Source organism: Dendrobates tinctorius, unplaced genomic scaffold (assembly GCF_039654945.1).
Source record: "Dendrobates tinctorius isolate UK_male_01 unplaced genomic scaffold, ASM3965494v1 ptg000172l, whole genome shotgun sequence".
Classification (NCBI taxonomy): domain Eukaryota; kingdom Metazoa; phylum Chordata; class Amphibia; order Anura; family Dendrobatidae; genus Dendrobates; species Dendrobates tinctorius.
This window is the reverse complement of record NW_027361839.1, coordinates 2,776,488-2,798,151: the sequence shown is the minus strand read 5'-3', so window position 1 is coordinate 2,798,151 and position 21,664 is coordinate 2,776,488. Positions and strand designations below refer to the sequence as shown.

The 21,664-nt window shown below is 47.0% G+C and overlaps 1 protein-coding gene across 3 annotated transcripts in view; it reads left to right on the top strand.

Annotated features, from left to right (window-relative positions):
• CD2 (CD2 molecule) overlaps positions 1 to 21,664 on the top strand; it is a 210,209-nt gene that overhangs the window by 111,759 nt on the left and 76,786 nt on the right. For all 3 annotated transcript variants that reach the window (XM_073551044.1, XM_073551042.1, XM_073551043.1), the window contains exons 2-3: positions 19,272 to 19,580; positions 19,857 to 20,090. In XM_073551044.1, coding sequence (XP_073407145.1) covers positions 19,272 to 19,580; positions 19,857 to 20,090 — 543 coding nt within the window. The remainder of the gene's footprint in view (positions 1 to 19,271; positions 19,581 to 19,856; positions 20,091 to 21,664) is intronic.

Here is a 21,664-nt window from a genome sequence, read left to right as displayed (position 1 = left end):
TGAGGGGCTGTGTGCCACGGTCCGACCCGGGTACGTGCTGTGAGACAGTGAGAGGAGTACAGCGAAAGTGGAAGTTATGTACTGCTTGAAACGTGATGCTAATGCTGTAACAGAACTGGATGTGCTGCATCCTGAAGCCAGTAGAGTTGTTAAAGTTGGTATGGACTGTGTCTCAATTCTTGCAAATCTGCCTGAAGAGGGTCTCCTGCAGCAGAGGGAAGATCCTGAAGGAGCTGGACTTGGAGACACAGGCATGCTGATTAATGGACCTTATTTTCATGTAAGAGGAGGTCAGGGCACAGAGATGAATAAGTGTGCGGCCATGACTACAGCCCTGGCCCTCCCTTACATATGGTTCGCAGTCTGATGATGGCTGGTAATGGGTCACCATCGCACACCCAGGGCAGCGGGGTACTCGGTACCGGGCCGGTGTCAAGGCGGGAATGTGTCACAGCAGCGGTGACCCGATCCGTGGCCCTGGGTGCCCAATATCAATGGCGGTGATGTTAATGGTGTTAAAGTTTACATGAATAGTTCGTGACGCCACCCGTGGTGTTTGGCAAGTAAGATGGTAAGCCAACGCTGCATGCAGATCCGCTGGGACTGATGGTGTGGTGCAGCAGAGATGGTGTAGCTCCCCACAGGTGGAGCTGTAGTCACAGGGCAGTGTAGGTGAAATGGATGAGGAGAGGCGCAGAATGGTATGGAGGCTGGTACTCAGGTGTAGTGGTGCTGGAATAACTGGAGGACACCAGAGTATGCGGTTCCAAAGCTTTACTCACTGTTTGCAGTTCACACCACTACCTGCCTCCGTACTGTGTTCTCCAGGTCAGGGCTCCAGCCAACCTCCAGGCAGGATAGGATTCTCCCCTCCACACTCCGCCAATATGTACCTTCACTGAACGACTCCTCCAATGCGCCTTTAGGTGCGAAGCACTCCAGTACTTAGTTACCCTGGAATGCCTCTCTCTAGGTGTTCCTAGTCTTTACTTGTATGACAGACAGCTGTAGCCTGCATCGGGGACTCCGCTCTGTGTCCCGGCTCTCTATTCAGTTGCTGTTGTGTCCCAAGTCTATGATGGGAGCAAGGCGTTAGCGGCTCACTACTCCTCCGGTGTCTGTTGTCGGACATAAAGTTCCAATCAACCTCGGGGACCGGGCCCCGGCCTTTGCGCTCTCTGGACTGGAAGGGTTCTCTCTCTCTTTCTCAACCTGCTTCCCACCGTCCTTCTATTCTCCTTCGTTCCGATCTGTTCTATCTCTCTTATGGAATCTGTAGTCTTCAGTCTACGTCTCTTTCTCCTTCTCTTCCTTCCCTGAGGAGCTCGTTCCACTAAGACCAGTCCTCAGCCTCTCCTGACTGACTCCCTTCCTCCGCCTTGAGCTCCTCTCAGGCTGACCTGCTGTCAGCCTGCTCTCTCTCTCTCAGACCCTCGTCTGACTGACCTCCTTCTCTGGGACTCACCCCAGACTGACCTGAAATCCTACACCTTCCCTCTCTTTTATATCTAACTCCACCCGCCTCCCCAGCACCTCTCGTGTTACGAAGCCAGGGACCACAAAAGGCACCCTATGACCTTTCCAGCATAAAGCATGGATGGGTCCCTGCTGAACTATCCTGTGTGTGGGGTGCAGGTGTTGGAATGCGGAAAGGAGTTCCCAGCCTACCTGGATGGTGGGGCACCACACCTTAGGAGAAGGTGCAGTACCTCTGTGGCGACTGAAGCCTCAGGGGCGCCATAGTAACAGCTCCCAGTATTGCCTTACCATTGTTAAGAGCACACTGAGTTGTAGGTTCATGCAATACAATTGTATATGCACTGTGCTATTTCTTTACAGCAGGGTATTTAATCATTATGTTTCTGTCTTTGTTTTTTTCTGTTCAGTGGCCAGTGTGAACTTGCGCTTACACGCTGCATGCACACCACTTTATAGCCCAGTTGATACCTTTGGGTTTTTCAGTCGGTTCGCAGCATGTGCATGTAAACCTCCCTTTCTCTTGAGCTTGGCATTATTGATGTGGTCTCCCTCGGCTGTGTGTCACTTGACGAACGGTAAGGTTTTTTATATTAGGCTACTTTTACACTTACCGCATTTTTTGCTGTCTGCTATTGTGGCCCGTTTTTGCGGGCTGTATCGCCACAATTTTTACAGTCTGCCGCAGTAACGGACCACAAAAAGGCTTGCGGATCGCCATTTTTCATTTTTCCAATACTATGGAAATAGTATTGGAAAAAAAACTGCGTTCCGCAAAACTGGAAATCACGGTGCACCGCAAAAACAAACTTCCGTACGCCATGAAAAAGATTGAGCAAGCCTGATCTTTTATCAAGGCCGCAAATACAGCCGTACGTCACATGGCGCACTGTGGAATTTTTGCGGGCCTATTTTGCAAACCCATAGAAATCTATTGAGGCCGCAAAATCGGCCCGCAAAAACACAGCAAGTGTAAAAGCAGCCTTAGAGTTAGGACTGTCCCAGTTATGGTCACCGTGACGAGGCGGGATGGCTTTCGCATTTTTTTTTTTGGCATAAAACATGTTAACTAAGTACCGTATATTATTTTCATGCACTATGCTGATTATTTACTTACTGCAGGGATTTATTCATTATCATAGAATCATAGAATCATAGAATCGTAGAGTTGGAAGGGACCTCCTGGGCCATCTGGTCCAACCCCCTGCTCAAAGCAGGATTCGCTAAATCATCCCAGTTAGATGTCTGTCCAGCCTCTGTTTGAAGACTTCCATTGAAGGAGAACTCACCACTTCTCGTGGCAGCCTGTTCCACTCATTGATCACTCTAACTGTCAAAAAGTTTTTTCTAATATCTAATCTGTGTCTCCTCCCATTCAGCTTCATCCCATTGCTTCTAGTCTTTCCTTGTGCAAATGAGAATAAAGTTGATCCTTCTACAATGTGACAGCCCTTTAGATATTTGTAGACAGCTATTAAGTCTCCTCTCAGTCTTCTCTTTTGCAAACTAAACATTCCCAAATCCTGCAACCTTTCCTCATAAGACAGGGTTTGCAGACCGGTCACCATTCTGGTCGCTCTTTTCTGAACTTGCTCCAGTTTGTTGATGTCTTTTTTAAAATGTGGTGCCCAAAATTGGACACAATATTCCAGATGAGGTCTGACCAAAGAGGAGTAGAGGGAAATAATTACTTCACGTGATCTAGACTGTATGCTTCTGTTAATACATCCTAGAATTGCATTTGCCTTTTTTGCTGCTGCATCACACTGTTGACTCATATTCAGTCTGTGATCTATTAGTATACCCAAGTCTTTTTCACATGTGCTGTCACTTAGCCCTATTCCTCCCATTCTATATATGCTTTTTTCATTTTTATTGCCCAGATGTAGTACTTTGCATTTCTCCCTGTTAAAAACCATTCTGTTAGTTGCTGCCCACTTCTCCAGTTTATTTAAATCTTTTTGAATCCTCTCTCTCTCTTCTCTAGTATTAGCTATCCCTCCTAGCTTTGTGTCATCAGCAAATTTAATCAGTTTACCCTCAATTCCTTCATCTAAATCGTTGATAAAGATGTTGAACAATACAGGGCCCAGGACAGAGCCCTGTGGTACCCCACTTGAGACATTCTTCCAACTGGATGTGCAGCCATTTACGACCACTCTTTGGGTCCGATCACTAAGCCAGTTATGAATCCACCTAACAGTTGCCTTGTCCATTCCATACAGTCATTTTTTCAATAAGGATTGTATGAGAGACTTTGTCAAATGCTTTGCTGAAGTCAAGATATACTATATCTACAGCATTTCCTTGATCCACCCAATCAGTAATACCATCATAGAAGGAAATTAAATTAGTCTGACATGACTTATTAGTTACAAACCCATGCTGACTCTGTTTAATCACTTCATTCTTATCCAGGTATTGACATACATGTTGTTTAATAATTTGTTCAAAGATCTTTCCTGGTATAGAAGTCAGACTCACCGGCCTATAGTTGCCTGGGTCCACCTTCTTCCCCTTTTTGAAGATAGGAACAACATTTGCTCTTCTCCAGTCTTCTGGCACTTCTCCTGTTCTCCAAGAATTTTTAAAGATTATGGAGAGGGGTTCAAAAATTTCTTCTGCTATCTCCTTCAGTACTCTGGGGTGTAATTCATCTGGACCTGGAGACTTGAATACATTTAGGTTAGCTAAGTGTTTCCTCACTATCTTTCTGTTTATAGATATCCTGGATTCTTCTATTCCCTTAATAGGACAGTGAATAACAGTTGATGTTACATTTCCTTTCTGAGAGAAAACAGATGCAAAATAGGAATTTAAAAGTTCAGCCTTCTCAACATCCTGTCTTACCATTTCATCATTTTCATCCTGTAAAAATCCTATAGCATCTTTGACTTTTCTTTTACTTTTGACATATCCCCAAAATCCTTTATTATTGCTTTTGACATCTCTTGCAAGCCTCAATTCATTTTCAGCTTTAGATAATCTGATTTGTGCCTTGCAGGTTCTGCAGACAGCATTATATTCTTCTTTAGATATGCCTCCTTCTTTCCATTTTATAAACATTTTTTGCTTCCTTTTTAGCATGTGCTTAAGTTCTGTGTTCATCCATCCTGGTTTCCTTAAATGCTTCCTATTCTTCCCTCTTTTCGGAATTGTTAACAACTGTGCTTTGAGAATTTCATTTTTCAAGATTTCCCATCGTTCCTGGACATTTTTGTCTTTAAGGATATCCAGCCATTGGATCCCTCCAATTCTCTTTCTGAATCCCTTTAAAATCTGCCTTTCTGAAATCTAACCTTGACGTCTGAGTCTTCACAGGTCTTCCGCCTCTAGTTATCCAAAATTCTAAAATAGCATGGTCGCTACCTCCTAGGGTCCCAGCCACTTTTACCTCCTCAACCATTTCCTCCCTGTTTATAAGGATTAGATCCAAGGTAGCAGTTCCCCTTGTTTTCTCCTTTACCTTTTGGAAGATAAAGTTGTCAGCAAGAGAGGATAAGAATTTCCATGACCTGTTAGTTTTGCCTGAGAGATTCCCAACAAATGTCTGGATAGTTGAAATCTCCCATGACAACTATGTCATATTTTTTGGAGAACTTGGCCATTTGATGCATAAAGAGTTCATCCATATCTTCAGCTTGCACAGGCGGCCTGTAGTAAATGCCTACAATGGTGTCCTTTCCATTGTTCTGTCCTTGTATTCTTACCCAAACAGTTTCCACAGAACTCCCAGTCTCTGAAGCTTCAATCTCTGTGCAGATATACGCATTTCTAACATACAATGCGACACCCCCTCCTCGTTTATCAAGTCTGTTTCTTGCAAATAAGTTGTATCCTTCTAGTCTTGTATTCCAATCATGGGTATTGTCCCACCAAGTTTCAGTGATTCCAATGACATCATATTTCTTTTCCTGTGTTAGTAGTTCCAATTCTCCTTGTTTGTTGCCCATGCTTTGTGCATTAGTATAGAAACATTTTAGTTTGTGATTGGTTTCTCTTTCTCCAATATTTTTTTTAATTAGATTCTTTCGTCTTTGTTCTTCCTTTCCACTTCTAATAGCAGAGTTCTCAGTAGCATTTGTCAGGTGTATGGCTTTTTCTGGTCTTTTGCTTCCCTTCCCATGTTGTTCTAGTTTAAAGCTCTCCTTACAAGTGTAGCAAGGCGACTTCCAAATACCTGCTTTCCAGTCTTCGTAAGGTGCACCCCATCTCTAGCAAGTAGTCCATCGTATAAGTAGTTCACTCCGTGATCCAGAAATCCAAATCGTTGCTGACGGCACCATCGACGTAGCCAGTTGTTCACCTGCAGAATCTTATTCCACCTCCTTGTTCCATGGCCATCCACTGGGAGGATGGAATAGAAGACCACCTGCGCTCCCAGTTCTTTCACTTTCTTGCCTAAGTCTTCAAAGTCTCTACAGATGGTTTCCAGGTCGTTTCTTGCGGTGTCATTTGTCCCCACATGTAGTAGCAGGAATGGGTAGTCATCTGTAGGTCTGAAGAGTCCTGATATCCTGTCAGACACATCTTTAATTATGTTTCTGTCTTTGTTTTTTCTGTATATGGGGCTGACCTGATTTTACAATTGATCGCTGTACTTAGTTTCGTGCTGGATACTTGTGGTAAGAGTGGTTCTGGCGCTGCATTCATGTACTGACAATTGTTCTGGCACTGCATTCATGTCCTGATGATTGTTCTGGTGCTGCATTCATGTCCTGATGATGGTTCTGGCGCTGCATTCATGTCCTGATGATGGTTCTGGCACTGCATTCATGTCCTGATGATGGTTCTGGCACTGCATTCATGTCCTGATGATGGTTCTGGCACTGCATTCATGTACTGATGATGGTTCTGGCACTGCATTCATGTACTGATGATGGTTCTGGCACTGCATTCATGTCCTGATGATGGTTCTGGCGCTGCGTTCATGTCCTGATGATGGTTCTGGCACTGCATTCATGTACTGATGTTGGTTCTGGCGCTGCATTCATGTACTGCGATGGTTCTGGCGCTGCATTCATGTCCTGATGATGGTTCTGGCGCTGCATTCATGTCCTGATGATGGTTCTGGCGCTGCATTCATGTCCTGATGATGGTTCTGGCACTGCATTCATGTACTGATGATGGTTCTGGCACTGCATTCATGTACTGCGATGGTTCTGGCGCTGCATTCATGTCCTGATGATGGTTCTGGCACTGCATTCATGTACTGATGATGGTTCTGGCACTGCATTCATGTACTGCGATGGTTCTGGCACTGCATTCATGTCCTGATGATGGTTCTGGCGCTGCATTCATGTACTGATGATTGTTCTGGTGCTGCATTCATGTACTGCGATGGTTCTGGCACTGCATTCTTGTACTGATGATGGTTCTGGCACTGCATTCAAGTCCTGATGATGGTTCTGGTGCTGCATTCTTGTACTGATGATGGTTCTGGCACTGCATTCATGTCCTGATGATAGTTCTGGCACTGCATTCATGTCCTGATGATGGTTCTGGCGCTGCATTCATGTACTGATGATTGTTCTGGTGCTGCATTCATGTACTGCGATGGTTCTGGCACTGCATTCATGTCCTGATGATGGTTCTGGCACTGCATTCATGTACTGCGATGGTTCTGGCACTGCATTCATGTCCTGATGATGGTTCTGGCGCTGCATTCATGTCCTGATGATGGTTCTGGCACTGCATTCATGTACTGCGATGGTTCTGGCACTGCATTCATGTCCTGATGGTGGTTCTTGCGCTGCATTCTTGTACTGATGATGGTTCTGGCGCTGCATTCATGTACTGATGATGGTTCTGGCACTGCATTCATGTACTGCGATGGTTCTGGCGCTGCATTCTTGTACTGATGATGGTTCTGGCACTGCATTCAAGTCCTGATGATGGTTCTGGTGCTGCATTCATGTCCTGATGATGGTTCTGGCTCTGCATTCATGTCCTGATGGTGGTTCTGGCACTGCATTCATGTACTGATGATGGTTCTGGCGCTGCATTCATGTCATGATGATGGTTCTGGCGCTGCATTCATGTACTGCGATGGTTCTGGCACTGCATTCATGTCCTGATGATGGTTCTGGCACTGCATTCATAGAATCATAGAATCGTAGAGTTGGAAGGGACCTCCTGGGCCATCTGGTCCAACCCCCTGCTCAAAGCAGGATTCGCTAAATCATCCCAGTCAGATGTCTGTCCAGCCTCTGTTTGAAGACTTCCATTGAACGAGAACTCACCACTTCTCGTGGCAGCCTGTTCCACTCATTGATTACTCTAACTGTCAAAAAGTTTTTTCTAATATCTAATCTGTGTCTCCTCCCATTCAGTTTCATCCCATTGCTTCTAGTCTTTCCTTGTGCAAATGAGAATAAAGTTGATCCTTCTACAATGTGACAGCCCTTTAGATATTTGTAGACAGCTATTAAGTCTCCTCTCAGTCTTCTCTTCTGCAAACTAAACATTCCCAAATCCTGCAACTTTTCCTCATAAGACAGGGTTTGCTGACCGGTCACCATTCTGGTCACTCTTTTCTGAACTTGCTCCAGTTTGTTGATGTCTTTTTTAAAATGTGGTGCCCAAAACTGGACACAATATTCCAGATGAGGTCTGACCAAAGAGGAGTAGAGGGAAATAATGACTTCACGTGATCTAGACTGTATGCTTCTGTTAATACATCCTAGAATTGCATTTGCCTTTTTTGCTGCTGCATCACACTGTTGACTCATATTCAGTCTGTGATCTATTAGTGTACCCAATTCTTTTTCACTTGTGCTGTCACTTAGCCCTATTCCTCCCATTCTATATATGCTTTTTTCATTTTTATTGCCCAGATGTAGTACTTTGCATTTCTCCCTGTTAAAAACCATTCTGTTAGTTGCTGCCCACTTCTCCAGTTTATTTAAATCTTTTTGAATCCTCTCTCTCTCTTCTCTAGTATTAGCTATCCCTCCTAGCTTTGTGTCATCAGCAAATTTAATCAGTTTACCCTCAATTCCTTCATCTAAATCGTTGATAAAGATGTTGAACAATACAGGGCCCAGGACAGAGCCCTGTGGTACCCCACTTGAGACATTCTTCCAACTGGATGTGCAGCCATTTACGACCACTCTTTGGGTCCGATCACTAAGCCAGTTATGAATCCACCTAACAGTTGCCTTGTCCATTCCATACTTAGTCATTTTTTCAATAAGGATTGTATGAGAGACTTTGTCAAATGCTTTGCTGAAGTCAAGATATACTATATCTACAGCATTTCCTTGATCCACTCAATCAGTGATACCGTCATAGAAGGAAATTAAGTTAGTCTGACATGACTTACTAGTTACAAACCCATGCTGACTCTGTTTAATCACTTCATTCTTATCCAGGTATTGACATACATGTTGTTTAATAATTTGTTCAAAGATCTTTCCTGGTATAGAAGTCAGACTCACCAGCCTATAGTTGCCTGGGTCCACCTTCTTCCCCTTTTTGAAGATAGGAACAACATTTGCTCTTCTCCAGTCTTCTGGCACTTCTCCTGTTCTCCAAGAATTTTCAAAGATTATGGAGAGGGGTTCAAAAATTTCTTCTGCTATCTCCTTCAGTAGTCTGGGGTGTAATTCATCTGGACCTGGAGACTTGAATTCATTTAGGTTAACTAAGTGTTTCCTCACTATCTTTCTGTTTATAGATATCCTGGATTCTTCTATTCCCTTAATAGGACAGTGAAGAACAGTTGATGTTACATTTCCTTTCTGAGAGAAAACAAATGCAAAATAGGAATTTAAAAGTTCAGCCTTCTCAACATCCTGTCTTACCATTTCATCATTTTCATCCTGTAAAAATCCTATAGCATCTTTGACTTTTCTTTTACTTTTGACATATCCCCAAAATCCTTTATTATTGCTTTTGACATCTCTTGCAAGCCTCAATTCATTTTCAGCTTTAGATAATCTGATTTGTGCCCTGCAGGTTCTGCAGACAGCATTATATTCTTCTTTACATATGCCTCCCTCTTTCCATTTTAAAAACATTTTTTTCTTCCTTTTTAGCATGTGCTTAAGTTCTGTGTTCATCCATCCTGGCTTCCTTAAATGCTTCCTATTCTTCCCTCTTTTCGGAATTGTTAACAACTGTGCTTTGAGAATTTCATTTTTCAAGATTTCCCATCCCTCCTGGACATTTTTGTCTTTAAGGATATCCAGCCATTGGATCCCTCCAATTCTCTTTCTGAATCCCTTAAAATCTGCCTTTCTGAAATCTAACCTTGACATCTGAGTCTTCACAGGTCTTCCGCCTCTAGTTATCCAAAATTCTAAAATAGCATGGTCGCTACCTCCTAGGGTCCCAGCCACTTTTACCTCCTCAACCATTTCCTCCCTGTTTATAAGGATTAGATCCAAGATAGCAGTTCCCCTTGTTTTCTCCCTTACCTTTTGGAAGATAAAGTTGTCAGCAAGAGAGGATAAGAATTTCCTTGACCTGTTAGTTTTGCCTGAGAGAGATTCCCAACAAATGTCTGGATAGTTGAAATCTCCCATGACAACTATGTCATATTTTTTTGAGAACTTGGCCATTTGATGCATAAAGAGTTCATCCATATCTTCAGCTTGCACAGGCGGCCTGTAGTAAATGCCTACAATGGTGTCCTTTCCATTGTTCTGTCCTTGTATTCTTACCCAAACAGTTTCCACAGAACTCCCAGTCTCTGAAGCTTCAATCTCTGTGCAGATATACGCGTTTCTAACATACAATGCGACACCCCCTCCTCGTTTATCAAGTCTGTTTCTTGCAAATAAGTTGTATCCTTCTAGCCTTGTATTCCAATCATGTGTATTGTCCCACCAAGTTTCAGTGATTCCAATGACATCATATTTCTTTTCCTGCGTTAGTAGTTCCAATTCTCCTTGTTTGTTGCCCATGCTTTGTGCATTAGTATAGAAACATTTTAGTTTGTGATTGGTTTCTCTTTCTCCAATATTTTTATTAATTAGATTCTTTCGTCTTTGTTCTTCCTTTCCACTTCTAATAGCAGAGTTCTCAATAGCATTTGTCAGGTGTATGACTTTTTCTGGTCTTTTGCTTCCCTTCCCATGTTGTTCTAGTTTAAAGCTCTCCTTACAAGTGTAGCAAGGCGACTTCCAAATACATGCTTTCCAGTCTTCGTAAGGTGCACCCCATCTCTAGCAAGTAGTCCATCGTATAAGTAGTTCACTCCGTGATCCAGAAATCCAAATCGTTGCTGACGGCACCATCGACGTAGCCAGTTGTTCACCTGCAGAATCTTATTCCACCTCCTTGTTCCATGGCCATCCACTGGGAGGATGGAAGAGAAGACCACCTGCGCTCCCAGTTCTTTCACTTTCTTGCCTAAGTCTTCAAAGTCTCTGCAGATGGTTTCCAGGTCGTTTCTTGCGGTGTCATTTGTCCCCACATGTAGTAGCAGGAATGGGTAGTCGTCTGTAGGTCTGAAGAGTCCTGATATCCTGTCAGACACATCTTTAATTTTTGCACCTGGAAGACAGCACATTTCTCTTGAAGTTATATCCGGTCTGCAGATAGCGGCCTCTGTTCCTCTCAGCAGGGAATCCCCCATGACCACCACTCTCCGTTTCTTCTTCACAACATTTTTCTTTCTCCATCCAGGAGGACTCTGAAGGCGTACAAGGTTGCTGTTTGTTGGCAAAGTCTTATCCTGATGTATTTCTTCATCGTTTTCCTGCGTGAGAGCCTGGTACTGGTTCCTGAGCAGTATGGGTGCTGACTGCCTCCTGATCCTCCTGCTTCTCTGGGTCACATGTCTCCATTCCTCTGCTTCTTCAGGTGCACTTCGAATTTCTTCTCTTTCTGTAACATGAAGAGATAATTCTGCTCTGTCCAAGAACTCTTCACCTTCCTTAATGATCTTCAACGTAGCTAACCTCTCTTCAAGATTTTGCAACTTTTCCTCCAACAGGGACACAAGCTTGCATTTGTGGCATGTGAAGTTTGGCTTTTCCACTGGTAAATCTGTGAACATGTAGCAAGAAATGCAGCTCACCAAATGGCTCCTGGCCTCTTCCATCTTGAGATTTCTTAAAAACGATGAAAGATGAGCCAAAATTCGGCCACGGCCAAAACCCAGTGATCGTTGAGCTCGTGGAGACTCTTCACTTATCCCAGAAGGCACTGGGAATATGCAAATGATCTTCTCAAGACTCTTCCCCTGGTTTTCCGATTTCCTCTTTTCAGCTGCAACGGCCAAAACCCAGTGATCGTTGAGCTCGTGGAGACTCTTCAGTTATCCCAGAAGGCACTGGGAATATGCAAATGATCTCCTCAAGACTCTTCCCTGGTTTTCCGATTGCCTCTTTTCAGCTGCAACGGCCAAAACCCAGTGATCGTTGAGCTCGCGGAGACTCTTCACTTATCCCAGAAGGCACTGGGAATATGCAAATGATCTCCTCAAGACTCTTCCCCTGGTTTTCCGATTTCCTCTTTTCAGCTGCAACGGCCAAAACCCAGTGATCGTTGAGCTCGCGGAGACTCTTCACTTATCGCAGACGGCACTGGGAATATGCAAATGATCTCCTCAAGACTCTTCCCCTGGTTTTCCGATTTCCTCTTTTCAGCTGCAACGGCCAAAACCCAGTGATCGTTGAGCTCGCGGAGACTCTTCACTTATCCCAGAAGGCACTGGGAATATGCAAATGATCTCCTCAAGACTCTTCCCCTGGTTTTCCGATTTCCTCTTTTCAGCTGCAACGGCCAAAACCCAGTAATCGTTGAGCTCGCGGAGACTCTTCACTTATCGCAGACGGCACTGGGAATATGCAAATGATCTCCTCAAGACTCTTCCCCTGGTTTTCCGATTTCCTCTTTTCAGCTGCAACGGCCAAAACCCAGTGATCGTTGAGCTCGCAGAGACTCTTCACTTATCCCAGAAGGCACTGGGAATATGCAAATGATCTCCTCAAGACTCTTCCCCTGGTTTTCCGATTTCCTCTTTTCAGCTGCAACGGCCAAAACCCAGTGATCGTTGAGCTCGTGGAGACTCTTCACTTATCCCAGAAGGCACTGGGAATATGCAAATGATCTCCTCAAGACTCTTCCCCTGATGATGGTTCTGGCGCTGCATTCATGTACTGATGATGATTCTGGCACTGCATTCATGTACTGATGATGATTCTGGCACTGCATTCATGTACTGATGATGGTTCTGGCGCTGCATTCATGTCCCGATGATGGTTCTGGCACTGCATTCATGTCCCGATGGTGGTTCTGGCACTGCATTCATGTACTGCGATGGTTCTGGCGCTGCATTCTTGTACTGATGATGGTTCTGGCGCTGCATTCATGTCCTGATGATGGTTCTGGCACTGCATTCATGTCCTGATAATGGTTCTGGCACTGCATTCATGTCCTGATAGTGGTTCTGGCGCTGCATTCATGTCCTGATGATGTTCTGGCACTGCATTCATGTCCTGATGGTGGTTCTGGCGCTGCATTCTTGTACTGATGATGGTTCTGGCACTGCATTCATGTCCTGATGATGGTTCTGGCACTGCATTCATGTCCTGATGATGGTTCTGGCACTGCAATCATGTCCTGATGGTGGTTCTGGCGCTGCTTTCATGTCCTGATGATGGTTCTGGCGCTGCATTCATGTCCTGATGATGGTTCTGGCGCTGCATTCATGTACTGCGATGGTTCTGGTGCTGCATACATGTCCTGATGGTGGTTCTGGCATTGCATTCATGTACTGATGATGGTTCTGGCACTGCATTCATGTACTGATGATGGTTCTGGTGCTGCATTCAGGTACTGATGATGGTTCTGGCACTGCATTCATATCCTGCGATGGTTCTGGCGCTGCATTCATGCACTGATGATTGTTCTGGCATTGCATTCATGTACTGATGATGATTCTGGCACTGCATTCATGTACTGTGATGGTTCTGGCACTGAATTCATGTCCTGATGGTGGTTCTGGCGCTGCATTCATGTACTGATGATGGATCTGGCGCTGCATTCATGTACTGATGATGGTTCTGGCACTGCATTCATGTACTGCGATGGTTCTGGCACTGAATTCATGTTCTGATGGTGGTTCTGGTGCTGCATTCATGTACTGATGATGGTTCTGGCGCTGCATTCATGTACTGATGATGGTTCTGGCACTTCATTCATGTACTGCGATGGTTCTGGCGCTGCATTCATGCACTGATGATGGTTCTGGCACTGCATTCATGTACTGATGATGATTCTGGCACTGCATTCATGTACTGCGATGGTTCTGGCACTGAATTCATGTCCTGATGATGGTTCTGGCGCTGCATTCATGTACTGATGATGGTTCTGGCGCTGCATTCATGTACTGCGATGGTTCTGGCGCTGCATTCATGTACTGCTGACGGTTCTGGCGCTGCATTCATGTACTGATGATGATTCTGGCACTGCATTCATGTACTGCGATGGTTCTGGCACTGCATTCATGTCCTGATGGTGATTCTGGCGCTGCATTCATGTACTGATGATGGTTCTGGCACTGCATGTACTGATGATGATTCTGGCACTGCATTCATGCACTGCGATGGTTCTGGCACTGCATTCATGTCCTGAGGTGGTTCTGGTGCTGCATTCATGTACTGATGATGGTTCTGGTGCTGCATTCATGTACTGATGGTGGTTCTGGAGCTGCATTCATGTACTGATGATGGTTCTGGCGCTGCATTCATGTACTGCTGACGGTTCTGGCGCTGCATTCATGTACTGATGATGATTCTGGCACTGCATTCATGTACTGCGATGGTTCTGGCACTGCATTCATGTCCTGATGGTGATTCTGGTGCTGCATTCATGTACTGATGATGGTTCTGGCGCTGCATTCATGTACTGATGATGATTCTGGCACTGCATTCATGTACTGCGATGGTTCTGGCACTGCATTCATGTCCTGATGGTGGTTCTGGTGCTGCATTCCTGTACTGATGATGGTTCTGGAGCTGCATTCATGTACTGATGATGGTTCTGGCGCTGCATTCATGTACTGCGCTGGTTCTGGCGCTGCATTCATGTATTGATGATGGTTCTGGCACTGCATTCATGTCCTGAGGTGGTTCTGGTGCTGCATTCATGTACTGATGATGGTTCTGGTGCTGCATTCATGTACTGATGGTGGTTCTGGCGCTGCATTCATGTACTGATGATGGTTCTGGTGCTGCATTCATGTACTGCTGACGGTTCTGGTGCTGCATTCATGTACTGCGCTGGTTCTGGCGCTGCATTCATGTACTGATGATGGTTCTGGCACTGCATTCATGTCCTGATGATGGTTCTGGCGCTGCATTCATGTACTGCGCTGGTTCTGGCACTGCATTCATGTACTGATGATGGTTCTGGCACTGCATTCATGTCCTGATGATGGTTCTGGCGCTGCATTCATGTACTGCGCTGGTTCTGGCGCTGCATTCATGTACTGATGATGGTTCTGGCGCTACGTTCATGTCCTGATGGTGGTTCTGGCGCTGCATTCATGTACTGATGATGGTTCTGGCGCTGCATTCATGTCCTGATGATGGATCTGGCACTGCATTCATGTCCTGATGATGGTTCTGGCACTGCATTCATGTCCTGATGATGGTTCTGGCACTGCATTCATGTACTGATGATGGTTCTGGCACTGCATTCATGTCCTGATGATGGTTCTGGCACTGCATTCATGTACTGCGCTGGTTCTGGCGCTGCATTCATGTACTGATGATGGTTCTGGCGCTGCATTCATGTCCTGATGGTGGTTCTGGCGCTGCATTCATGTACTGATGTTTCTGGCGCTGCATTCATGTCCTGATGGTGGTTCTGGCGCTGCATTCATGTCCTGATGATGGTTCTGGCGCTGCATTCATGTCCTGATGATGGTTCTGGCGCTGCATTCATGTACTGATGATGGTTCTGGCGCTGCATTCTTGTACTGATCATGGTTCTGGCGCTGCATTCATGTACTGATGATGGTTCTGGTGCTGCATTCATGTACTGATGATGGTTCTGGCACTGCATTCATGTACTGATGATGGTTCTGGCGCTGCATTCATGTCCTGATGGTGGTTCTGGTGCTGCATTCATGTACTGATGATGGTTCTGGCGCTGCATTCTTGTACTGATGATGGTTCTGGCGCTGCATTCATGTACTGATGATGGTTCTGGTGCTGCATTCATGTACTGATGATGGTTCTGGCACTGCATTCATGTACTGATGATGGTTCTGGCGCTGCTTTCATGTCCTGATGATGGTTCTGGTGCTGCATTCATGTCCTGATGATGGTTCTGGCACTGCATTCATGTACTGATGATGATTCTGGCGCTGCATTCATGTACTGATGATGGTTCTGGCGCTGCATTCATGTACTGATGATGATTCTGGCGCTGCATTCATGTACTGATGATGATTCTGGCACTGCATTCATGTACTGCAATGGTTCTGGCACTGCATTCATGTCCTAATGGTGATTCTTATGCTGCGCTCATGTACTGATGGTGGTTCTGATCTTGTACACACTCAGCAATCCATAACATGCTTCATGGCTATGTTAAATCGTAAAAATCCTCATAATCCTCATAATCTCAAACCTCTGTTTTGAGTTTTTGTGAGTTTTAACACAGCCATGAAACCACCCCTGCGATTATGGAATATTGACCGGATAAGGTGCCTGGTGCACACTGTGTAAGCAGCTACACATGTAGGGGTAGATGTTATTTAGGGGTGACCCCCCTTGATTAGTGAATGGTGGGGATGTTTTGGGGTATCTCTCTGATTTGTAAACTGGGGTTATTTTGTGGTGACCCCCTAATTAGTGAGTGGGGGCTTGTCTGGGGTGGTCCCCTGATTAGTGAGTGGGATTCATATTGGTGGCCCCTGATTAATGAGCGGGGGATTGTTCTGAAGTGGCTCCCTGATTTAATGAGTGGAGGGTTGTCTTTGGGTGGCCCCCTGATTAGTGAGCGGGATTTATTTTGGTGGTCACCTTATTAATGAGTGGGGTCATAACCTAATTAGTGAGTGACATTTGTTTTGGTGGCCTCCTGATTCGTGAGTGGGGGGTTGTCCTTGGGTAGCCCATTGATTAGTGAGTGCAGGTTATTCTGGTGTGGCCCCCTGATTAGTGAGTGGGGGGGTTCTACTGTGATGGTTCCCTGATTAATAAGTGGAGGGTTGTTCTGGTGTGACCCTCTGATTAGTTAATGGGGGCTGTTCTATGTTCTGGGGTGGCTCAAGATTAGTGATTTGGATTTATTTTGGTGGCCCCCTGATAAATGTGTGGGGGGTTTTCCTGGGGTGGCCTCCTGATTAATGAGAAGGGGGTTTTCCTGGGGTGGCCTCCTGATTAGTGAGTGGGGGTTTTCCTGGGGTGGCCTCCTGATTAGTGTGTGGGGGTTTTCCTGGGGTTGCTTCCTGATTAATGAGAAGGGGGTTTTCCTGGGGTGGCCTCCTGATTAGTGAGTGGGGGTTTTCCTGGGGTGGCCTCCTGATTAATGAGTGGGGGTTTTCCTGGGGTGGCCTCCTGATTAGTGAGTGGGAGTTGTCCTGAGGTGGCCCCCTGATTAGTGAGTCGGGGTTTGATCTGGGGCGGCCTCCTGATTAATGAGTAGTGGGTTTTCCTGGGGTGGCCTCCTGACTAATGAGTAGGGGGTTTCCTGGGGTGGCCTCCTGATTAGTGAGTGGGGGTTTTCCTGGGGTGGCCTCCTGATTAATGTGGGGGTTTTCCTGGGGTGGCCCCCTGATTAATGAGTGGGGGTTTTCCTGGGGTGGCCTCCTGATTAATGAGTGGGGGTTTTACTGGGGTGGCCTCCTGATTAGTGAGTGGGAGTTGTCCTGGGGTGGCCTTCTGATTAGTGAGTCGGGGTTTGATCTGGGGTGGCCTCCTGATTAATGAGTAGGGTTTTCCTGGGGTGGCTTCCTGATTAGTGAGTTTGGGTTGTCCTGGGGCGGCCTCCTGATTAGTGGGTCAGGGTTTGATCCGGGGAGGCCTCCTGATTAGTGAGTGGGGGTTGTCCTGGGGCGGCCTCCTGATTAGTGAGTCTGGGTTGATCTGGGGCGGCCTCCTGATTAGTGAGTCGGAGATGATCTGGGGCGGCCTCCTGATTAGTGAGTCAGGATTGATCTGGGGCAGCCTCCTGATTAGTGAGTCAGGATTGATCTGGGGCAGCCTCCTGATTAGTGAGTCGGGGTTGATCTGGGGCGGCCTCCTGATTAGTGAGTCGGGGTTGATCTGGGGCGGCCTCCTGATTAGTGAGTGGGGGTTGTCCTGGGGCAGCCTCCTGATTAGTGAGTGGGGGTTGATCTGGGACGGCCTCCTGATTAGTGAGTCAGGGTTTGATCTGGGGAGGCCTCCTGATTAGTGAGTCGGGGTTGATCTGGGGCATACTCCTGATTAGTGAGTCGGGGTTAATCTGGAGTGGCCTCCTGATTAGTGATTGGGGGTTGTCTTGGGGCAGCCTCCTGATTAGAGAGTGGGGGTTGTCCTGGGGCGGCCTCCTGATTAGAGAGTGGAGGTTGTCCTGGGGCGGCCTCCTGATTATTGAGTGGGCGTTGTCCTGGGGCGGCCTCCTGATTAGTGAGTGGCGGTTGTCCTGGGGCGGCCTCCTGATTAGTGAGTGGGGGTTGATCTGGGGCGGCCTCCTGATTAGTGAGTGGGGGTTGTCCTGGGGCAGCCTCCTGATTAGTGAGTGGGGGTTGTCCTGGGGCGGCCTCCCGATTAGTGAGTGGTGGTTGTCCTGGGGTGGCCTCATGATTAGTGAGTCAGGGTTGACCTGGGGCAGCCTCCTGATTAGTGAGTGGGGGTTGTCCTGGGGCGGCCTCCTGATTAGTGAGTGGTGGTTGTCCTGGGGTGGCCTCCTGATTAGTGAGTGGGGGTTGATCTGGGGCGGCCTCCTGATTAGTGAGTGGGGGTTGTCCTGGGGCAGCCTCCTGATTAGTGAGAGGGGCGGCCTCCTCATTAGTGAGTGGGGGTTGTCCTGGGGCGGCCTCCTGATTAGTGAGTCAGGGTTGATCTGGGGCGGCCTCCTGATTAGTGAGTCAGGATTGATCTGGGGCGGCCTCCTGATTAGTGAGTGGGGGTTGTCCTGGGGCAGCCTCCTAATTAGTGAGTCGGGTTTGATCTGGGGCGGCCTCCTGATTAGTGAGTCAGGATTGATCCGGGGAGGCCTCCTGATTAGTGAGTGGGGGTTGTCCTGGGGCAGCCTCCTAATTAGTGAGTCGGGTTTGATCTGGGGCGGCCTCCTGATTAGTGAGTCGGGGTTGATCTGGGGCGGCCTCCTAATTAGTGAGTCAGGGTTGATCTGGGGTGGCCTCCTGATTAGTGAGTCGGGGTTGATCTGGGGCGGCCTCCTGATTAATGAGTGGGGGTTTTCCTGGGGTGGCCTCCTGATTAATGAGTATGGGGTTTTCCTGGGGTGGCCCTCTGATTATTGAGTGGCGGTTGTCCTGGGGTGGCCTCCTGATTAGTGAGTAGGGGGTTTTCCTGTGGTGGCCTCCTGATTAGTGAGTCGGGGTTGATCTGGGGTGGCCTCCTGATTAGTGAGTCAGGGTTGATCTGGGGCGGCCTCCTGATTAGTGAGTCGGGGTTGATCTGGGGCGGCCTCCTGATTAGTGAGTGGGGGTTTTCCTGGGGTGGCCTCCTGATTAATGAGTAGGGGGTTTTCCTGTGGTGGCCTCCTGATTAGTGAGTGGCGGTTGTCCTGGGGTGGCCTCCTGATTAGTGAGTGGGGGTTTTCCTGGGGTGGCCTCCTGATTGTGATCGCGCCCCATCTCATGGTACCCATGTTTCCCTCAGGGATTCTGGAGATGGAAGGGGCAGAGATCTATACGGTCTCTGGTCAACCAGTGAGACTCGATGTCCCAAGGTGTCCACAGATGTCAGAGAGCGACTCCATAGAATGGGAGGATGATGTCCGCCGCCTGGGAAAATGGAAAAAAACGCCATCGTACAGCCCCTACTGCAACGAAACCCTGTGCACGATGCACCCGAACGGGACCCTGACCCTCCAGAAACCAAAGGACACGGCCAAAATCTACACAGTCAAAGTCTATGACAGTGCGGGGCGCCTTAAGTGCAACGAGAGCTTGACCAGAATTGTGGAAGGTGAGAGACAATATAATGGATGGCGTGTGGTGGGAATAGTGAGGGCGGGGTTATCCTGGGGTGCAGCGCGTGGGTGTGTTGTGGGCGTGGTTGTTCTGGAGTACAGCGTGTGGGTGTGTTGTGGGTGGGGTTATCCTGGGGTGCAGCGCGTGGGTGTGTTGTGGGCGTGGTTGTTCTGGAGTACAGCATGTGGGTGTGTTGTGGGTGGGGTTATCCTGGGGTGCTGTAGGCAGGGCTAATCCCGCAGCGCATTGACGTCACGCTCTTCTCTTGTAGAGATGCTGAAGCCGCCGGTCCTGACCTATAACTGCACCAGTGCAGGCGTCAGCGTCTACTGTGCCACAACCGCGAGGAACACAACGAATCTAACCCTTTCCTGGGGCAAAATATCACAAACCACAGGAGAAAAGTCTATAGCAAGAAACATCAAGGAGCTGAAAGACCCCGTACGGTGCGTCATCAGTAACCGCGCCTGCGACAGTGAGGACACCGTGACCATCCACTGCACAGGTAATGATTGACACAGCAACAAACCCTCCACTCACTACTCACCTCCAGAGCTGCAGTCACTATTCTGCTGTTACATCATGTCTTATCCTCCAACTCTTTTATTTTACAAAATTATCAAAATTACACTCAGAAACAAACCACAATACATAAACTAAAGAAAACCAACATAGACAGACATAAAATGTGCAAAACATGCGCAAACAACTGAAAGTCCAAATCCTTTCCTTGTCCTCCACTGAGCTCGGCAGCTTAGGGTCCCCCAGCAGGAATCCACTTAAAAGAGAATACAAAGAAACATAAACCCCACTCCCCACTCTCACTCCATTCACCCCCATTCACCCCCATTCACACCTCACCGATTTTACTAGTTTACTATTTACAATTTTACTATTTACAAAAACCAAACGAAAATAACCCTTTCCTGGCCCTCCGCCTTGAAAAAAACAAGAACTCTGCCACTTTGGCCGACAAACCTTACCTCCTATTACACAGCAAAGATTTTTTTTTTTTTTTTTTTTTTTTTTTTTTCCCTCTCCCACACATGGCAACAAGTTCGCAGCCTTTTTTCCCACCACCTTGCACCGCAGGTCCTACAAGTTTGTAGCCTTGTCACTGCAAAATCTGGTCCACGAAAGTTTATGGCCTTTTGATTCCACACGAAAACTCTTTCCAGGGTCCGCAGAGTCTACTTCTCCTGCCCTGCTCCTCTGCTCCTTCATGTTGCTCTTGGCATCCGGTCATCCATCCACCACCCCCCATGCACCCCCCTCCCAACCTGACTACACCCCATCCACACATTCTAACTAAAAAAAACAAAAAAAAACCGTTTGTTATGTTTTTCCTTTTACCAAAGCACAACCAAAAGACATTTTCCAAAACTCTCAATACCATCCCATCTACTTACGCATTAATATACAAACTAAACACAGCATTTACATACCCAAGGCCCAAGTTTGGCACCTGTAAGCCCAATATCCATTATATGTCCTGTTTTTAAAACAAAAAGCTAAGGTGGCATGCACCAGCCCACCACCAGGAAAACGGGGTCCTAGAGGCTCCATCCCTCACTAACACATTCATCCTATCCCTCAAGAACTAAGACTGTCCCTACTTCTGTCCCTAAAGAAACCTGTCCCTATCTGTCCCTTCCTGCCCCTACTCTACCTAACTTATCATAACTAACTCTCTATCTGTCCCTCAGTGCCTGTCCCTCCCTGTCCCTATCTGCCCCTACTTCTGTCCCTAACACACCCAGTGAAACTTATGCTATCCCTACCCTCATTCACACGGAGCTAGCTCTCCCTTGAGTGTGTTTTTAAAAGGAGAGGCCTCTCCAAAGCCAAGAGGCCTTCCTCACACCCAACCTTTCGAACTCCAAAGAACGGACCTTCACCAGGTCACCCAAGATGTTTCCTACCACCTCATCCCTTGGGAGGGTTTTTTTCCGCGTCGTAACTAGGCACCGTGCATTCCAAGTGTGGAACCTAACCACTGCACTGACTAGGAATAAAGTGCACGGGTCCCGGCCACCCAGGGATCTGAACGCTCCATAGGCCCATTCAGCGTAGGAGAGG